This window comes from Miniopterus natalensis, chromosome 13 (genome assembly GCF_054644295.1).
Source record: "Miniopterus natalensis isolate mMinNat1 chromosome 13, mMinNat1.hap1, whole genome shotgun sequence".
Lineage (NCBI taxonomy): Eukaryota > Metazoa > Chordata > Mammalia > Chiroptera > Miniopteridae > Miniopterus > Miniopterus natalensis.
This window is the reverse complement of record NC_142093.1, coordinates 10,820,845-10,840,867: the sequence shown is the minus strand read 5'-3', so window position 1 is coordinate 10,840,867 and position 20,023 is coordinate 10,820,845. Positions and strand designations below refer to the sequence as shown.

The window sequence follows — 20,023 nt, the reverse complement described above, 5'->3', positions numbered from 1 at the left end:
TCTATATATTGGGTAGGCCTGCTAGGACTCTCAGTCTTTTTGGAGGGTCTCTGGTGCACGCCAATGTCAGACACTGTGACTGGCCCTGAGTACCCTATTTGGAGCTATCAACAACCCTTGGTTTGAGGTCTCCCGTACTGGGGCTGGGTACATTTGGACAAGACCAAGATGCACACCAAAGTCTGCTTTTCCAAGGCCCAGGTCCAGAAGCAGATCAGGCAGAGACTCAAAGCATTCTGAGGTCTGCCTCTATCTGCAGACTGATTAATCTGATTCTCTTAATGAGTCTCAGGCTGTAGAAACTCCTCTGGATAAGGCGAGAGGTTTTCCCCAGGGTGGGGCAATTGCTTTCCCTCTCAGGCAAAAGCCGAAAACTGGCTACCTGAGAAAGATGTCCTCCACAGTCTGGGAGAATGACTAGGCACAGGAATCCAGACGGGCACCCTCTGATCTCACTCTCCTGAGCCCACAGCCCCAGACTCTCCCCACACAACTCCAGTCCACTCTGCCCTCCCTCTGCTGGAGCCCAAGGTGAGTGGCTGCACATGAAACTTTGTGCATTAGCCCTTTAAGAGGGGGCCTGCATTTCCAGCCACCTCTCCCTGACAGATAGAAACCCAGCTGCTTTTCACAGCCAGATGTTATGTGGGCACCTTTCTCAGGTCTGGTGCTCTGGGCTGGGGAGCCCAGCCTGGGGGTTAGGCCCCAAAGGGACTCCCCACAGCTGAGATCTCCCTCTGGAACTCTGGCTGCCTGTGGGACCAGCCAGTCCTCTCGTGTCTGCACTTCCTACCAGTCTTGGTGTGGCCTCCCCTTTTCCTCCTTGGTGATGGGGGTGCTCCCCAGCCCGTCTTCAGTTGCAGTTCGTCATTCAGGGTGATTTTTCTATAGTATAGTTGTCACTTCGGTTTGGTCTGGGAGAGTGGCAGGGTGGCTTCCACTCAGTCCCCACCATCTTCAGTCTCCTCTGGATTAAAGTGGTTAACCCAGGGCCTCTACTAGTCCAGAAGGAGGGTAAAGACGAGATGCCTGCGCTGCCTCTGGGGCTTAGAGTGTATTCCGCCCTCTGCATGGTGCCATCTTACCAGGTTCGCAAGCCCACAGTCGTATTTCATGAGAAATACAGGAGGCAGGCTTTTCCCCTGATTTGGATGACCTCGTTGTATTCTGCAGAACCAAAAGAGGCCCATTAGAGTCCTGAATTCTTAAGGAGAGGGAAGGCCAGTCAGACCTGGAGGCTGCAGAGCAGTCTTGATATCAAACTTCAGGGCTTGCCGAACCACACAGCTCCTGGCCCTCTGATTCCTCAGTGAAAACGGCTCAGCAGAAATACTCTTTGCAGGGAAGTTGATACAAGGTGGGCACAGAAAAATAGGAAGGTTTTATGGTAATAATTTCTGATAGTAAACAGTGTGCATTCCTTCATAGGAACTGTCAGTAGGATTTATTGGAAGAATGATTAAGCCAGTATGTGTGTAGAAAATATTGCTGAGTTCCTTTTTTGTTGTCGTAGTTAGTATTTAAATGTTGCTAGAGCCATTTTTCTAGTACCTACATAAGAAGGTCTTAGCTGAGTTCAGTTTTTGTTAAGCCTGAGATTCTTTCTAAAGACATTGTCAAAACTATTAGGCTTCTCAGAGTCTCCACTATTTCCAATATAGGAATTTTAAATATTATATACATGATAAAGAAGAAACTCAGAATAACATAAATACACAATTTTAGAATACATGAAATTATTTCCCCACCTTATTAATTCTATTAGGCAGAAATCTTGCATATTGCATTAAAAGAAGAGATATAAAGATATTTTTGCTTCAGCTAAAGACTTCTAACCCCAGACGTTACCTAAATGTGTATCAGTATGTAAAATATAACTGATTGATAAATAGCAATGGTTTGCCTCTTCTCACTTTAGTATTTATTTTGCTCCATTGAAAGATCTATAAACTATAATTGTCACTGACATTTTCCCCTATATTCTGATCCTTGCTTGCGTGGTAGGTGGGTGTACCTGCGGCTTTTGACATGATGCTGACTGGTAGAAACATTCGTGCAGACAGGGCGAAGAAAATGGGACTGGTTGACCAATTGGTGGAACCACTGGGTAAGTGTTAGCAGGCCTCGGAGTTGGGCCTTGTAAAGTTATTTTCTTTTATTTTCCACCCCCAGACCTTCCCCAGACCGGTGTCTGTGTCCATGGATTATGCTTATAAACATACAAGTTCTTTGATTAATCTGTCCCTGCCTGCTCTCCCCTCCCCACCTTCCCTCTGAGATCCCTCAGTCTGTTCCATGTTTCTATGTCTCTGGATCCATTTTGTTCATCTGTTTATTTTGTTTATTGGATTCCACATATAAGTGAGATTATGTGGTACTTGTCCTTCTCTGACTGGCTTATTTCACTTAGCATAATACTTTCTAGTTCCCTCCATGCTGTGCCAAAGGATAAAAGATCCTTCTTTTTTACAGCTGCATAGTATTCCGTGGTATAAATGTGCCATAGCTTTTTTATCCACTCACCTACTGATGGGCACTTGGGGCTGTTTCTAGATCTTAGCTATTGTAAATTGCACTGCTGTGAACATAGGGGTGCATAAATTCTTTGTGATTGGTGTTTTGGGTTTCTTAGGATATATTCCTAGAAGTGGGATCACTGGGTCAAATGACAGGTCAATTTTTAATCTTTTGAGGAAACTCCATACTACTTTCCAGAGTGGCTGCACCAGTGTGCATTCCCACCAGCAATGCACTAGGGTTCCCTTTTCTCCACACCCTCGCTAGCACTTGTTTGTTGATTGGTTGATGGTATCCATACTGACAGGTGTGACGTGATACCTCATTGTGGTTTTAATTTACATCTCTCTGATGATTAGCAACATTGAGCATTTTTTAATATGTCTCAGCCATCTGAATGTCCTCCTTGGAAAAGTGTCTATTTAGGTCCTTTGCCCATTTTTTAATTGGATTGTTTGTCTTCCTTTTGTTAAGTTGTATGAGTTCCTTATATATTTTGGATATTAACCATTTATCAGATGTGTCATTGGCAAATATGTTCTCCCATACAGTGGGCTCCCTTTTTGTCTTGTTGATGGTTTCTTTTGCTGTGCAGAAGTTTTTTATTTTGATGCAGTCCCATTTTTTTTATTTTCTCCTTTGTTTCTCTTGCCCTAGGAGATGTGTTAGCAAACATATTGCTACGAGAGATGTCTGAGATTTTGCTGCCTATGTTTTCCTCTAGGATTTGTATGGTTTCATGTCTTACATTTAAGTCTTTTATCCATTTTGAATTTACTTGTTTGTATGGTGTAAGTTGGTGGTCTAGTTTCATTTTTTTGCATGTACCTGTCCAGTTTTCCCAGCACCATTTATTGAAGAGACTGTCTTTACTCCATTGTATGTTCTTGCCTCCTTTGTCAAATATTAATTGACCATAATGGCGTGGGTCAATTTCTGGGTTCTCTGTTCTGTTCCACTGATCTGTATGTCTGTTCTTGTGCTAGTACCAGGCTGTTTTGATTACAGTGACTTTGTAGTATAACTTGATATCTGGTATTGTGATCCCTCCAACTTTGTTCTTCTTTCTCATAGATTGCCATGGCTATTCAGGGTGTTTTTTGGTTCCATATAAATTTTCGAAATGTTTGTTGTAGCTCTGTGAAATATGCTGTTGGTATTTTAATAGGGATTGTATTGAATTTATAGATTGCTTTGGGTAGTATGGACATTTTAATCATGTTAATTCTTCCAGTCCATGAACATGGTATATTTTTCCATTTGTTTATATCTTCCTCTATTTCTTTTTTCAGTGTCCTGTAGTTTTCCAAGTATAGGTCTTTTACATCTTTAGTTAAGTTTATTCCTAGGTACCTTATTTTTTTAGTTGCAGTGGTAAATGGGATTTTTTTTTTAGTTTCTCTTTCTAAGAGTTCATTATTGGTGTATAAAAATGCCATCAGTTTCTGGGTGTTAATTTTGTGTCCTGCTACCTTGCTGAATTCATTTATTAAATCTAGTAGTTTTTTGGTGGAGTCTTTAGGATTTTCTATGTACAATATCATGTCATCTGCAAATAATGACAGTTTTGTTCTCTCCTTTCCAGTATGGATGCCTTTTATGTTCTCTTCTTGTCTGATCACTGTGGCTAGGACTTCCAGTACTATGTTGAATAAGAGTGGTGAAAGTGGACACCCCTGTCTTGTTCCTCTCACATCAATGTTTCTCTCTCTCTCCCCTTTCCTCTCCCTAAGCATGTCCTCAGGTGAGGATTTTAAAAAACACAACTAATAACAAAATTAAATAAATAAATAAACAGGTATCTTCCTGTTATTGATTTCAAGTTTAATTTGGTTGTGGTCAGAGTACAGTTAGTCCTTATTTACAGGTTCCCCATCTGTGAGTGCATAGTTCATGACTCCTCTACCTGCCAGTCTTTGGTCTGGCATGGAAAGCTGTGCTGAAAGTGGGTGTGAGAGCCCTTGGCTTTGGAATGACTAGGTTTTTGCTCGCCTGGGACTGATCTAAGCCTGATTTGCATCCCAGTCTGTTGTGTTCTTTTTTACAGGACCAGGAGTAAAACCTCCAGAGGAACGGACAATTGAATACCTAGAAGAAGTTGCAGTTACTTTTGCCAAAGGAATAGCTGATAAGAAGATCTCTTTAAAGAGAAACAAGGGATTGATGGAAAGTGAGTGTTGTTATTGAAGAACAAAGGCAAAGCCTCTCTCCAAAGAGTTTTATTTGCTATAAATTTTAAGTGAGGAAGTGGTAAATGCATTATTTACTGGAAGCAAAATTCAACCTTAAGGGGAGTAACAACTCTGCTCTAGGGTCAAGTCCTGAACCTTACCCTGGTTAGTTAAAACCCTTTTTTTCAAACTTTCTATTTTGGAGCATTGTAAACATGAATACAAAAGAAGAATACTATAACAATGTACTATTATACTGTTACAACACCCAACTTTAGCATTTATCAATTAATGCAGTATGTTTTAAAAAGTGCTTAGATTGAAATTTAGATTTTGTATATCAGAGTAAAGAGCAGTTCTTTCAGATAGCTAGAACTACTACATTTTTATGGAGTTTACAGAACAAACTAACAAGGAACACATTGCCAGTAAGTATCTAAAAGCATTTTACTTTACAGAATTGACATCGTACGCCATGAATATTCCATTTGTCAGGCAACAGGTTTACAAAAAAGTGGAAGAACAAGTACGAAAACAGACCAAAGGCCTTTATCCTGCACCTCTGAAAATAATTGACGTGAGTCTTTCCCCACACTCTTAGATTTCTTACATTTTCTTCCTTTGTATAACACAATACTCTATTGTCATTCTGGACCATGTATGCCAGTCCAAAAGTTCTTAATTCTGTTATTAGAGTACTTACCAAAAATAAGGGAAGAATCCACTCAAGGTATATATCCAGGTTGTGGGCTTGATCCCAGTAGGGGGCCTGCAGGAGGCAGCCGATTAATGTTTCACTCTCACATTGATGTTTCTCTCTTTCTCTTCCTCTCCCTTATAAACCAATAAATTGTTCTTTTTTAAAAAGAAAGATAAAATAAAAACTAACAACACTAGCAATGTTATTCAGCATTCTCGTACATCTTACCAGTCCACTCCAACAATGAACAAGTATTTTATATCTTTTTTAGGTGGTAAAGACTGGACTTGAGCAAGGGAAAGAAGCTGGCTATCTGTCTGAATCTCAGGTAAAGTTTTTTCTTTTGATTTTTTTATTATTAGATACAAGAAAACCAAAGATCTGAAACTGTATAAAACTGAAATAAGAAAAAGTATCCAAAGCCTAGTAAAACTTTTTCTCCAGTGGTTATCATTTCTTCTGAATAATCTCAGTGAGCAAGTAGATGTAAGAAAACCTGGTGGTCCCCAGGTATTTGAATTTGTTTTCATTAACTTCCTATAACTAGGAAGATCAGGGGCAGAGTTATAATCCTTTCAGAATGAATAGCTTGAACATTTTGTTCTGTAGTCGGGCTGGTTTTGTTGTGATAAAATGAATACATTAATAGAAAAGTACAGTCCTTACTTGTTAAGGCCTAGAGATAAAACTTTGAAGCCCAGCCTCAAAGTTTGGGTTGTTTTTAAGTTTTAAGCAATCATTGAAGAATGGTTGCTCTATGATAATAGGACAAAAGATATGTGAAGAACTTAGGACAAGTTCCAGAGTAAACATGTCTTGTACTTTATTGCTTACTGCAGTGTACTTCTGATTTATTCTTTTCCATCATAACTAGGTATACATATCGATACGTACAGTAAAATTGAAGCATATTTTATGAATCAATAATTGTCCTCATTGTGTGTGTTGTACTCAGTATTTCCTGTCTATTCTACTTAGCACAACCCACTAAATTCATGACCACTGATGGATTTCTACCCACACTTTGAAAATCACTGGTTTATTGAATAGAGCTTACTAAGTCAAGTTAGTAAAGCATTGATTCTATAGAACATTGTTTCATTAGGACATGATAGCAACTTTATTAAAGGGAGTCCTTCCTTAAAATACTATTTAAAACCATGTAATTATACCAATAAATTCTAATAATATTGGTGATGACAATAGCTAACATTGAGACCCTAGGCATTTTACTAGTGTTATCATTTAATCCCCACAATACTGTAAAATAGGAATCATTTTCCCATTTTTAAGGATGAAGAAAGCTTCACAACTGGGAAATGGCAGAGCCAGGATTCGAATCCAGTTCTGTCAAACCCAGACTAAATCCCATGCTCCTCACTAAGTTGAGATTTGTTCTCCATAAGTGGTAAGGTACTTTTTAAGGCAATAGGGTACCGTGTGGGCCACCTGCTACAGTGGAAAGATAACTGGAGTTAGAAGTCATACTGCTTGGGTTCAGGTTCCATTTCTGCTACTCTGAGACAGTGTGACTTTGAGCGGGTCACTTAATTTTATTGGATCTCCTCTTCCCGATCTTTAAACTAAGGGTTGTTTGAGACGATCATGAACGTTCATTTTGGCTGACACTAATGCCATGAAAAAGTTACCACAACTCTGGTGTAGAGACTGAGACCTCAGTTATATGCATCAGCTTTTTCAAAGCAGTAGTTGGAAAATGCTGCAGATGAGAATAGTAAGAAGACACATCAGTAGGCAGCAGACTGCAGCACAGGCACCACTGAGACCCTGAGGACCTGTGCTTTGCATGTGTTACCTCTGCTCCCGAGAGAAACTGAACTGAAGGAATCCACATCACCGAGACTAAAGTTCTAATTTTTCTTGTTGTTTTTTTACATTTCAGAAATTTGGAGAGCTCGCAATGACCAGAGAATCAAAAGCCTTGATAGGGCTGTACCATGGTCAGGTCCTGTGCAAGAAGAATAAATTTGGAGTTCCACAGAAGGAGGTTAAGTAAGTTAAACTCTACCTAGGAAGCCCTTGTAGATTTCCCTACATGCTATTGATTTTTAGAGAGAGAAGAAGGAGAGGGAGAGAGAGAAACATCAATTGTCTGCCTCCTGCAGGCCCCCTACCGGGGTCAAGCCCACAACCTGGACCTGTGCCCTGACTGAGAATTGAACTGGCAACCTTTCGGTGCATGGGACGATACCCAACCAGCTAAGCCACAATGGCCAGAGCAGGGTTATCTTTTTAAATTGATATATGCATGTTCTTCGTATTTCCCCAGTAATAATTCTTTCTCTGCTATACATGTTACAGATTTCTTCCCATCCTACGGTTGTCTTGATACTATGGGGCCATTTATCAAATAAAAATTTTTAATTTTTTTTAAACACAACCTGATTTGATTGATTGATTAATTTTAGGGAGAGAGAAAGAAACATCGATGTGAGAAACATCGATCGGTTACCTACCATATATGCCCTAACCCTGGGGATCGAACCCAGGACCCTTCGGTGCACAGGACGATGCTCCAACCAATTGAACCACACTGGCCAAGGCAGAAATTGATGCAGTGAATGTATCAGTCTTTTCTCAGCCCTAGTCTTTATATTTCTCTACCCTATTATCTCATAGTTCTCCAATTATTTGACACTCACTATGTAAATATTTTTATTATTACAAAACTATATTTGAAAGATGCTCCCAGGACTTGAAATTAGGTTTCCTTTTTGGGTCATGAATATGATTTTTTAATTACAATAAGAATTGTTAGGAATGAAATTTTATCCTGCATTACAATTCTATTTTAGGTCTGCCATGCTGTAAACTTGGCCTTCTGTTATGAAGGAAGTTGTTGTGGAAGAAGATGTTTTAGTTAGTTGCTATGGGAATATTCATATTGTTCCAGAACTATGGAAAACTAAAAAGTAATCAGATATGATCCCTGGCCTCAGAAAGCTTAGAATTTAATTGAAGAGACAAAAATAATGGTCACGAAGCCATTCCAGAATACTGTGGAGTAAGCCCAGTGGTCCTGACAAGTTCAAGAGGAATTCAGGAGTGGGCATGTGTGGAGGTGTTTGAAGGAGGGGTAGGTCTGGAAGCAAAGAAGCCATCCAAGAGATCCAAGTAAGGAGTGATAAAGACACAGATTTCAGGAAAAATGAAAGATGACTGGGAAATGGTAAAATCACAAACAAAGAAACTATTGGAAGAAGAAAGGTTAGTCTTTGGACAAGTCATTGCAAACAGTTGGCTTTTGTTTGGAAAACAAAAGTACTCATGTTGACTTAAGTATAAACCAGGTTTTCTAGTCAGTGATCTCTAGCATGATTGAAGATCAATATAATTCCATCTTCTTAGGTAGAACAGTTCTTGTACACCTAATGGATATTTGCATTTAACTTTGAAAATCAGTCATTTATTAAAGGTATATTTTTATAGATCAGAATTATTTGAAATACCTTATTGTTGTGCCTGCTTTAGTTGGTTTATTGGATGATAACTTGGGCAGTCTCCCACTTTTACTGAAATGATTAAAAGTTGTTTACTAAATGTCGTTTTTTCCTTGCCTTTCAGGCACCTTGCCGTTCTTGGTGCAGGGCTGATGGGAGCCGGCATTGCCCAGGTGTCTGTGGATAAGGGCCTGAAGACTATTCTTAAAGATGCTACGCTAGCTGGCCTGGGCCGAGGACAGCAACAGGTGTTCAAGGGGTAAGCCTGCTTTCTGACTTTGCCAGGAGTTACAATGGTGGGGGTTTTGCCATCACAGATTCCTTTTTCCTTAAACATGATGAGTACTAGATGCTCCATAGTTAAGCCACATTTCCTTTGATTTTTGAAAATGCTAGTTCCTTCACTTTATGTTGTGACAGATATTATAAACCATTAGCATTATGGACTCTGTCATCTTGGAGTGCAGAAGAAGAAACTTTATTAAATATTTTTAAATGTCATTTATTTTGTGTTTTGGTATCAGACTGAAAAATCTGGTGTTTGTGAATTTTGATAGTTTCCATGTAGTAGCTGTATTGTTATGGAACATTGAAACAACAGGACTGTCCTTGTGGAGAGAACTGAGGTTAGGATATATGAGGAAATGCGCAGTAGCTGCACATTGAAGGTAGGACTGGGATCAGAACTTCTGAACCTTGTTGACTGGCATTACTTAGAGAAGCAATTAATTGATTTGGTTCCACAGAGGTTTTACAAGATTGTCTCCATCTGACCTCTGACTTAATAATGGGTAAATATCATTCTTCCTCCTGCTTGCCTAACCCCTCTGCCCCCACACACGCTGCTGTTTTGCAGAGGGGAAAAGCGGAGCAGCGGCTCTGCCAAACTGGGACCTGATTGCAGCTCAGTTCTCTGCTCCACTGTAATGGACAGGCTGGCTGCCCTTAGACTGTCCGATTGTCCTGCATGTGACTTTTAGCTGAGTGAGCATTTTTGTTTCTTAAGTGGATTATGTAGCTTAAAGCATGTAAAACCCTCTTCTGCAGAGAAGCTCATAAATCGCTACCATAATGCTTTTCAGGACCTGGCAGGTTTAATCATTTTGGCAGATTATTTTAATTAAGACAGCAAGGAGCCCAGCCGGGTGTGGCTCAGCAGTTGAGCATCGACCTAGGATCCAGGAGATCACAGTTCAATTCCCAGTCAGGGCACATGCCCGGGTTGCAGGCTTGATCCCCAGTCGGAGGCGTGCAGGAGGCAGCTGATCAATGACTTTGTCATCGTTGATGTTTCTATCTCTCTCTCCCTCTCCCTTCCTCTGTCTGAAATCAATAAAGATATATTAAAAACAAATAAATAATGGTACTGAGGAAAAATATATAAAAATGAAAAAGACAGCAAGGAGTTAGGTTAAAAGAAAGGGCATGTGCTGGATACCCGTGTTACCAGTGTTGCCCTGAGACTAGCCTGCAAGCGTCCCCAACAGCATTTCATACAGTTGCCTAGTGAGAAACTGCTGCTCTAGAACAGCTTCCTCCCCTTCATCTCTTTTGGACCCAGGTGTCCCCATTTCCCTTTTGCCTTGGAAACACCAGACTTTGGTGAATGCCCCTCACCATACTGCTGACTTGGGACCTACGTGGATCCTGTCCTCCCACGGAAATAGTGTCGTTAAGCATTAGAATTAGAGCAACTAATAATATTTTGAATTCTGACAAGCATCTTGTTTGCTGACTGCTGACATGGTTGTCAGAAACCGGGAGCTTTGAACCCATACTTTTAAGACTTGTATACTTCTTTGAACTTATAATTTTTCTTTTGGTTAAAGAAGTTAGCGAATGGAGTTTAGCTTCATTCTTCATTCAGAGGAAAAGCCTAGGCCATTCATTCTGAAAGTATGATCAGATGAAAACCTAAGAGAGCCTGTTGTTCTTGGCAATAACAAGCGATCAGGTAAATGCCTGAGTAGCAAGAATCCTTTTTAGCTCTCAATGGGGAAAGAAGAAACCTTGAGTTAATATTTTATGTGATCAGTACAATATGCTACTAGGTGTTGGCTGGGAAGTGGATTAAAAATTTAAGAAATAATGCTTGGTCTCTGTCCTCTAGGAGATTATAAATACAGAATAACAAAATGATATATAAGCAAGTATAAATCCATATGGTCTAGCCGGGCCAGGCATGGCTCGGGTTGAGCCTTGACCTCGGAGCTAGGAGATCACCGTTCAATTCCTGGTCAGAGCACATGCCCGGCTTGCGGGCTCGGTCCCCAGTCAGGGGCTTGCAGGAGGCAGCTGATCAATGACTCTCTCATCATTGATGTTTCTCTTTCTCTCTCTCTCTCTCCCCCTCTCCCTTCCTCTCTCTGAAATCAATAAAGATATGTTTTTTTTAAAATGCATATGGTCTAGGACACGGTTGGCTGTTGCCCCTGTTGTAAGTAGGGAATTACCAGAGCTGCTCTCCGTTTGCCATTCTAGTGTCGTGTTTACTCCCCATGGCAAATTTAATGAATGATACAGTTTATGTAAGTTGGGCACTGAGAGGCATTTTGTAGTAGAAAGAATGTGGATTTGGGGGTTGTCTTTGGATCCTCGTGCCCTAGGTACCCTAGCACCTAGATTTCCTATTCTTCCCTTTTGACTAGAAATGTGTATTTTTCTAGATTGAATGATAAAGTGAAGAAGAAAGCTCTATCATCCTTTGAAAGAGACTTCATTTTCAACAACTTAACTGGGCAGCTCGATTACCAGGGTTTTGAAAAGGCTGACATGGTGATTGAAGCTGTGTTTGAGGACCTTAGTCTTAAGCACAAAGTGCTAAAGGAAGTAGAAGCGGTAAGTAAGGGGCCTGTGGTACTTGAACCCGAGTTTACTGTGTGGAGGACACAGCAATGGGGTTTTAAAGGAACTATAGGAAACTCATGGTTCTTTTTATAGGGCTGTTCATTCCCAAACCTCAGTGTTTATGTGCTCTCATGCACACTGCATGTGCTATAAACGTCAAATCTAAGTCCCACGGGGAGAAAATCAAGTAGCTTATTACCCTAAGCACAGAATTTGTTAGCCTCGGGTGGGAGTTCTGTCACCCAAACACACAACCTCGTGGAGTACAGCCAGCTGCCTCACCATTTTGGGTTGGCCATAAGCCATAAATAACTAAACTTCAGGTCTAGGCAGCAAAGGAAATAGGGAGAAACCACTTTACCAGGCAGGACTCAGATGCTTGTTTGTGGAAATACTGCTTTGATCTTTACCCCAAATGCTCTGCAGAGCCAGTTCTTGAGGTGGGATGACAGGAACAAAACAAGTGCTTGTGATATAGCGAGCGAGCCCAGAAAAGAAGTGGCAGTAATGCAGGCATGAGATAGAGCCAGCGCCTAGACGAGCCTACAGTCAGATGAGCAGAATGTGGGTTAACAAATGATGTAAACGAAATGGTGCTGACTTGATAACACTCTAGGTGTTTTGAGTGGTGGGCAGGAGTCTTAAGATATCCATCTAAACTTAGTCCTTTGACTTTCTTCATAATCCTTGTCTCCAGACCCCTCACCATCTTTATTGTCCCTTTAGTGTCATCATGTCTCTGTCGCTGTGTGACAAACCACATTAAAACGACTCACAGTTCTGCAGTTTGGGGTGGGCTTTGTAGAGGCGGCTAGTCCTTAACTATGTGATTTCTCTCAGGGTCACTCATGTGACTGCCTTCAGCTGAAAGCTTGGTTGGGGTGCCTCAGTGCTCCTCCCCACATGGCCTCCCTCTGCTGGTGGCCTCTCCTCACTTGTAGTCTAGCCAGAAGTTCTCTACAGCATGGCCGCTTGCTTCCAAGAGAGCAAAAGTAGAAGCTACTGGGCTTCTTAAGGCTAGGCCTGCTGCATTCCATTGGTAAAACAAGTCCCAGGCTAGCCCAGATTCATGGAGGGGAAATAGACTCTACCTCTGGATGGAGGACAGGCGGGCATGTACAAGGAGGGGAAGAGCTGTTGGTAGCCATCTTCAGAGACATTGGCTTGCTCTTCATAGAGAGTTTTACCACCAGCAGCGGACACTACCTCCATATTGTAACTGGAGACTACATACCTTTCTTACAGTCATGCTCTGCTCTCAACTCACATTTATACTTTTGATTAACTAAAATCATGGGATCATTATCACAGGATCACTGCCAGGTCAGGTCTTGTTCATCGGGTGCCTAGTCACTTCTTTTTTTCCCTTTACCTTTTAAACCTTAATGCAATACTTTACCTTTATCCCCATTATAATTGACCTTATTTTACACCCAGCTTTCAGTGTGTTGAATGTATCTGAACTTTGATTCCCATCTTTGATGTTAGGATTCTGCCTGTCCCAGATTTGCACACATGCAACAGTTGTGCTTTCCATGTTGTCATCCAGGCATCTGAATACAAACATGCATAAGCTGGGATCATGGACAGACTTGTGAGAGGGTCTCCATTAGAGATTCTCCTCCAGGTTGATAAAGCTGATAGTGAATAGTATTCGTGTACTATAGATATAATTATAGTGGCGTATCTTTTTTTAGTAACACACTGTATAAAATGAGGTAGGCATGCACTTTATGGCTTATTCTTACAAAGGTGAAGGGTGGGGATGTCATAAGCTTTCAGGCTTGAGGGCAGGTCCAGACACAAAGAGGGTTGACAGCCATGCTGAGTCTTGAAATGAATGAGGTTTGATTCAAGGCCACCTTTTCAGTGTTTATCGAAGTGTCTTATTTACCTGTTGGGATATAGTCCCCAGGCTAGGATTAGGGGACCTTATGATGGGCCATAACTAGAAGGCTGAATGGGAAAGAAAATAAAGCCAACACATTCCCTGACACAGACGTCCTGGGTAATAATAAATGTTGGGTGAATGTGTCTGCTGTCTGGGCAGTTCTGGGTGAGAGGATGGGCTGGGTACACATGTGACTCATTAGCTGTACTTTGGACTCTAGTCACCTCCCATCCCTACATGACATGTTCTTAAATGCTTTTCCCCTGCAGGTGATTCCAGCTCATTGCATCTTTGCCAGTAACACATCAGCTCTCCCAATCAATGAAATTGCTTCTGTCAGCAAAAGACCTGAGAAGGTAAATTCTGAAGAGAAGAACCCTGACATGTTTTACAGCTTCAGACTCACTGATGAAGGCTTAGAACATGAGAAGGGACTGGTGTGGATTACAAAGGGATGGGGGGTGACAAAGTATCCCCCAAAACTAGGCTCAAAAAAGCTAGTACTATGACCAGTGTGTGAGGCAGGAACAAGTGAAGTACAACTAAAAACACTTCTGTAGGTGATTTGCATCCCTAATGGGCATTATTATTCAGGTTCAGACTATGAAACCCACCTTTGTTACAGTTAGATATTGAAACGTAGGCAGGAAGTAGAAAAAACTTGAAGGATTTGAAAAGGTTAACACATGATTGTCTGTGTACTAGAAACACAAAAGCCTCTTTATTCCTATTCTAATAGCTTGCTAATGCAGGGCAGTCCTGTTTCCTAGCACACAGCAAATTAGGGCCTGATGGAGGCAGGTTCAGTGATGGCAGGAAAAGGTCACAGGGAGGTGGCAGCTGATGGTATGACACAGAAACAGTATAATGGCAGGTAGACAGTCTGGCCATGTCACATCACTCAAAGCACCCCACAACATTTAAAGTCAGCAAAGAAGATCTGTTCCTCCGATGCCAGCCTCTCTTTCTCCCCAGTGGAGTGGAACAAGCATCACGCTTTGCAGTCTAGCCTGCAGGTATCTTGGGTAACTGTTGTCACCTGCTTGGCTTATGTCATTTGTATACAAGTAAAGCCAAAGGGGCACAATTGGGGTGGCCAGCCATCTCAGTTTGCCCAGGACTGGCGGCTTTCTGCCTGCCACTTCTTCCCCTACAAAAAGTGGGCCCTCTAACTTAAACCATCAGCACCGTTAATATAAGTAGACCCTTCGTTCTTCCCTGATAAATCTAATTCAGCCTTTAATGGTGATTTTGGTGCCAGCTGTTGGTAGGACCAGTTGCCCTTAGTGAAAAGCCCTAGAAATAGATGGAAGAGGAGTCCAGTAAGCTCTCTCTGCACATACTGAACTTTTGATCAAAGAACCATGGAACAAACCACTCAACTCTACCAAGCAGTGTTCCTTTATCACAACCGCCTCCCTCCAGTGCTTTCCCAGCACAAGGAGAAGGCTGTTAAGTTTCCTCCTCAGCGTGAAATCTGCTGGCTTTTTGTTCCCCTTGTCAGGTGATTGGCATGCACTACTTCTCTCCTGTGGACAAGATGCAGCTACTGGAGATTATCACGACTGAAAAAACATCTAAGGACACGACTGCTTCCGCTGTAGCAGTTGGTCTCAAGCAGGGGAAGGTCATCATTGTGGTGAAGGTAAGGAGCTGTGCAACAGAGCGGGGGCAGATTTGGGAAAGTTTTATTAAGACTCCTTATACCTCCGGGCTTGTTTATAACTCGTCTGGGGCAAATGTACCAACTTTTGATCGGATTTCCCCTTGGTTGTCTACATTATGGATAGTGGTGTTGACTGTACCACTGAGTCAGGGTTGAAGTGAGGAGAGTCTGGGACGTGGCAGGTTCCCTAGCCTTTCGAGACCTTTCAGGTGACCATGCAACCACATGCTGTGCTCCTGGAGTCCAGCCGTGCTGCCCCTGGCTATGGTTTCCCTTGCAGTTTCATTTTAAGGATCCTGATTAAGGTTATAATCACTTTGAACTTTGAAATGATAGCTGGGGAAAGGAGGCTGCTTTCAGACTTAGGCAGTACCCGCAGCAGAGGGGCCCCAAGCTCATGTTCTCTCCCTTGGCAGGACGGACCTGGCTTCTATACCACGAGGTGTCTTGCACCCATGATGTCTGAGGTCATCAGAATTCTCCAGGTCGGTATTGCTCGGGATGTCTGAGGCATCTTCCACTCCTAAACCAGCCCCCTAACTGCTAATGTCAAGATGAGCAACAAGCCTCCTTCTAATACACTAACTCCTGACTCCCCCAAGAAGGCCTTTTTGTGGCTTCACTTTCTGCACAGTGGTGGGAAGTCATGGGAGCAGAATTTCAGCTCTGCTCCCTTAGCTTTCTCCCTGCTCCATTAGGCCAAAGGCCTCCCAGCATGCTCTTCTGTGCTGTTTCTGCATCCCCTTTGGGGCAGAGACCATTTAGAACAGGGCCCACATGGTCTGATTAGTGCTACATCTGCTGCGCAAGCAGACCCCCCCAGGAGCCTTTCAGGTCATTCGCAGGGCACTTAGACATGGGATCATGGGACCCTACAGCACTGCTCCTTGGCAGTGCTCTCAGTCCTGGAAACCAGCCCTATCTACATGGAATCTTGTTGTTACTGAGGTTCAGAATTGCAGACAAGAAGGAAATGAATACTCTGTTCATCTCTAGACTTCCTTAAAGTGCTCTATGTTAGGGAAGGCTCTTGTCACCTTGCCCTTGTGACTCCCAAACCTCTGTGTTTCCCTCAGTGAAACAGTCCCAGTCCTGGGCCTGGCCAGGTGGCACCCAGGAGAGAAGTGGGTGTTGCTCAAGGCTGTTTCTGAAGGCAACACAGGGAGCATTTGGGGGAGTGGGTGAATCAGGAATGGCCTTCCCCTGAGGCCCCTGCTTTACTTCCCATTCAGGAAGGAGTTGACCCCAAGAAGCTGGATTCCCTGACCACAGGCTTTGGCTTCCCTGTGGGTGCTGCGACACTGGTGGATGAAGTTGGTGTGGATGTAGCAAAACACGTAGCAGAAGACCTAGGCAAAGCCTTTGGGGAGAGGTTTGCAGGTGGAAGCCTAGAACTGCTGAAGCAGATGGTGTCCAAGGGCTTCCTGGGTGAGTAGCCTCAGAGAAACATAACTAGCACCACACTCACAAAGTTCTGAGCAGTTACAGAAGGACCATGTGTGTTCCTGATTTCACAGGGAATTTCAAAAATTATTTCATGACAACCTCTCCTTAGTCTGGGCCTGTAATATTATGGACAAAAGGTAAAACTCTGGCCTTCTGAAGCTCTGCCACTACCTGGCCCAAGTTATGCTAGATCGACAGGCATTTTCATCCTGCCCAAGGCCTCTAGTACATCGGTGATCCTGCATTAGCAAGCTTGCGTCTAGTTTTGCCATGTTGTCTGGCCACCTGTGTGGAAAGAGGAAAACTTCTACATACAGAGTATATAGTCAAGGCTCCCCAGAGAGGTGGCTTTCTCTTGGCTAAGTAGCAGCAAAATCAGTACTAGGACCTGGGCATCCCAGGGCCTGGTGTTGCACATCTGGACAGTAACTCACTCAGCTGGCCTTTCCCATCCAGATACAGAGATTTCTAAGAAAACATGAGATTTTTTGTCCTCTGTGAGCTCTTCTAACACTAGATTTCTAGGATTAGCCAGACGTACAAACTCAGGAACACAGAAGAGAGGCAGGAGCTTTACTGCAGACTAGCAGGGAAGAGACTTCTCAGGCCCGGGCTCTGAGAATTAACTCAACCTTGTCCTGCTTCTTTTAGGTCGCAAGTCTGGGAAGGGCTTTTACATCTACCAGGAGGGCGTGAAGAGTAAGAATTTGAATTCTGACATGGATAGTATTTTGGCCGGTCTGCAGGTGGCTCCTAAGGCTGATGTGTAAGTCAATTTGAGTGGCTTGTGGTGTGGAAACATTTCTCATCAGTCCAAAGCTTCTCAGCCCCTCTGCCATCTTTGCCCTGATCACTGTACCTGACCAACACCCGATGCTGGCACAGTGCTTTATACTTTTGCCCTTCTGCGCGCCATCTCACTCTGCCAGCATCAGGAGAACTGCAGCTGAGCCTCAGGAAGACCCCTGCTCCAACCTTCCCTCTGAAGGTCCCAGAAAGCAACTAGAAAGATGGTTATCCCAGGCCCCTTCCCACTCCACACCCTTTATTAGCATTTGTAATTGACTGCTGCCGCAGACCCTATTCTAGGCGCGGTTTCTGGTTAATTAGGGAAGTAGCTCTGCACAGTCTTTTTCCAAGGGAAAGGCTGGCCTCCTGGCAGCACCTTCTCTAGAGTTGGAGGCAGGCCCTTATTCAGTATGGCTCCTGAAACCTCCCCTCCTATTCTTCCTCTACCTAAATATCCCTCCCTGTTGGCAGCTCCTCTGACGAAGACATCCAGTACCGCCTGGTGACAAGGTTCGTGAATGAGGCTGCCATGTGCCTACAGGAAGGGATCTTGGCCACACCTGCAGAGGGAGACATCGGAGCCGTCTTTGGACTCGGCTTCCCTCCCTGTCTTGGAGGTTGGTCATGGAGGTTGGGAAGGTAGCTCACTTTATCCTAGAGCTCGTGTTGCTGTCTCCTTCAACAAAGTCCTATTTCCCCCTCAGGACCCTTCCGCTTCGTGGATCTGTATGGTGCTCAGAAGATAGTGGACCGGCTCAGGAAGTACGAGGCTGCCTATGGAAAACAGTTCACCCCATGCCAGCTGCTGCTTGACCACGCTAACAGCTCTAGCAAGAAGTTCTACCAGTGAGCAGGCCTCACTCTGCTCGCTCGCACACTAACCCCCAGCTGCCGGCAGTGCTGGCTCTCCAACAGAGGCGCCTAGATTTATCAGTAACCAGAAGGAAAACAAACTCTGGCATTGGGTGTGTGCCTTGATTAAAGTGCCTTCAGCTGAGACTGTCTCTCCTCCGGGTGAAGTCTGGCTGTGTTTGCACTTCCTGTTGGAAAGCAGGACCCACTGTGCTCGTGAATCTATAAGCCCCAAGACCCAAAGTGGCAGCGTTCCTCCCAGGAGGCCAGTGGTGGCCAGTGGTGGTGAGCGCAATTATGCAGTCAGCCAAACAGGATAACAATAAAAACCAAACGTATTTATCAGCCTCTCTGCCTGCTTTTTCCTTTTTCTTCTGTCTTTGCCGTGTGGTTTACACCCCTCCTTCAAGGAGTGAGCTGGAAGAAAGCCTGTGCTTTGGGGATAAGAATGTGTTGAGAGTTCTAAGCAGCACCTGAAGGGAGAGACTATGATGCTAGAAGGTGGGACTTCATGAGACTAAAGCCTTTTAAACGTGACTGTATTTAAATGCTTTGGGTGGGCTTCTGCGGACAGTGGGGGAGTGGCCTGGCATGAAGGACCAAGATGGAAACACACTTCTTTCCCTAAACTGCGTCTCCTTGTTGCAGTTTTACCCAGCTTTTCCCTTGGTGTGACACACTGGATGTTTGTGGGCAGGTTGGAATTAATCAGAGATCACGTTTTCCTGGTCAGTATGCCCCACACAGCTCATCTGCCCCAGAGCATGGGAAATGCCTGACGATGATCAGAGGCACCAGGTGTGAGCAGCACAAGGGATGCCGAGTGAGCCCGCCGCCCCCTCCCCCTGCTAGACCGCCTCTCCTCCCCTAGCCCTGCCCTGCGGTGTGGAAAGTTCCTACACTCGTGTTCTGGCAGAAGCAGGGCCTAGTCTGGGTAAACAGCATTGGGGCTCTTAACTCAGTCTGGCAGGAGGATCCACACTGAGTGTGTGCGGAACCGTAATCAAATCCCATCACTGTGCCTTCTCAACTTTGAGAAGTTACCAATTCCTCCTGCCAGGCTGAGTGCACAAGTACTTCAAATATTGCCTGATCCAGTTCTGCTGTTGGGACTGGCCCACAAGGAACTCTGGCTCTACTACTGAGTTACTAGGAAGCCAGGCTCTAAAACCAGGCGGTCTCTGAGTTTGGGATTTTCAGATAATGAATAGAAGGAAGAGAACTGAACTGATCCTCACATCACGGCCATTAACAGCTTCTAAAAGTGGTGTTCTGAGCACCTCAAGACGAGGTCAGCCAGTGCAGGAAGCTGAACTTGGGCCCTGGCGGGTGGCACGGAGCTTTGAAGTCTGGTCTTTCCACTGAACAGCACTAGGCAGGTATGAATCCATTGAAACAGTTCAGTAGGGGGAAGTGAAAGGTTCTCACAGGGCAGGGGCTGGCGAGGGGCTTTCAGCAGGGAATCTGGGCGGCACTACCAGCTGTTTCTGGAGAATGTGAATGGGCTGCACACACATAACATTCCAGAGTCCTCTCCTGCTGAAGGCGTGCGCACTGTTCCTCCACAAGAAGGCAGCTGACAGCCAGAGTTCCGCTTGCACTGTTCCTCAGTGGTCTAGCGTTTATTTCACTAGTCCTTGGGGATTCACTAAGCAATGGGCAAGGAAACTGAATGTCTCCGCA

The 20,023-nt window shown here is 43.8% G+C and overlaps 1 protein-coding gene across 1 annotated transcript in view; it reads left to right on the top strand.

Annotated features, from left to right (window-relative positions):
- HADHA (hydroxyacyl-CoA dehydrogenase trifunctional multienzyme complex subunit alpha) overlaps window positions 1–18,682 on the top strand; it is a 29,530-nt gene extending 10,848 nt beyond the window's left edge. The window contains exons 7-20 of the mRNA XM_016209217.2: window positions 2,005–2,107; window positions 4,565–4,687; window positions 5,147–5,265; window positions 5,660–5,716; window positions 7,292–7,401; window positions 8,974–9,108; window positions 11,516–11,687; window positions 13,857–13,943; window positions 15,092–15,232; window positions 15,670–15,738; window positions 16,486–16,681; window positions 17,351–17,465; window positions 17,960–18,105; window positions 18,193–18,682. Of these exons, the coding sequence (XP_016064703.1) occupies window positions 2,005–2,107; window positions 4,565–4,687; window positions 5,147–5,265; window positions 5,660–5,716; window positions 7,292–7,401; window positions 8,974–9,108; window positions 11,516–11,687; window positions 13,857–13,943; window positions 15,092–15,232; window positions 15,670–15,738; window positions 16,486–16,681; window positions 17,351–17,465; window positions 17,960–18,105; window positions 18,193–18,338 (1,719 nt within the window). The 3' untranslated portion in view covers window positions 18,339–18,682. The remainder of the gene's footprint in view (window positions 1–2,004; window positions 2,108–4,564; window positions 4,688–5,146; window positions 5,266–5,659; window positions 5,717–7,291; window positions 7,402–8,973; window positions 9,109–11,515; window positions 11,688–13,856; window positions 13,944–15,091; window positions 15,233–15,669; window positions 15,739–16,485; window positions 16,682–17,350; window positions 17,466–17,959; window positions 18,106–18,192) is intronic.
- The last annotated feature ends 1,341 nt before the right edge of the window (window positions 18,683–20,023 follow it).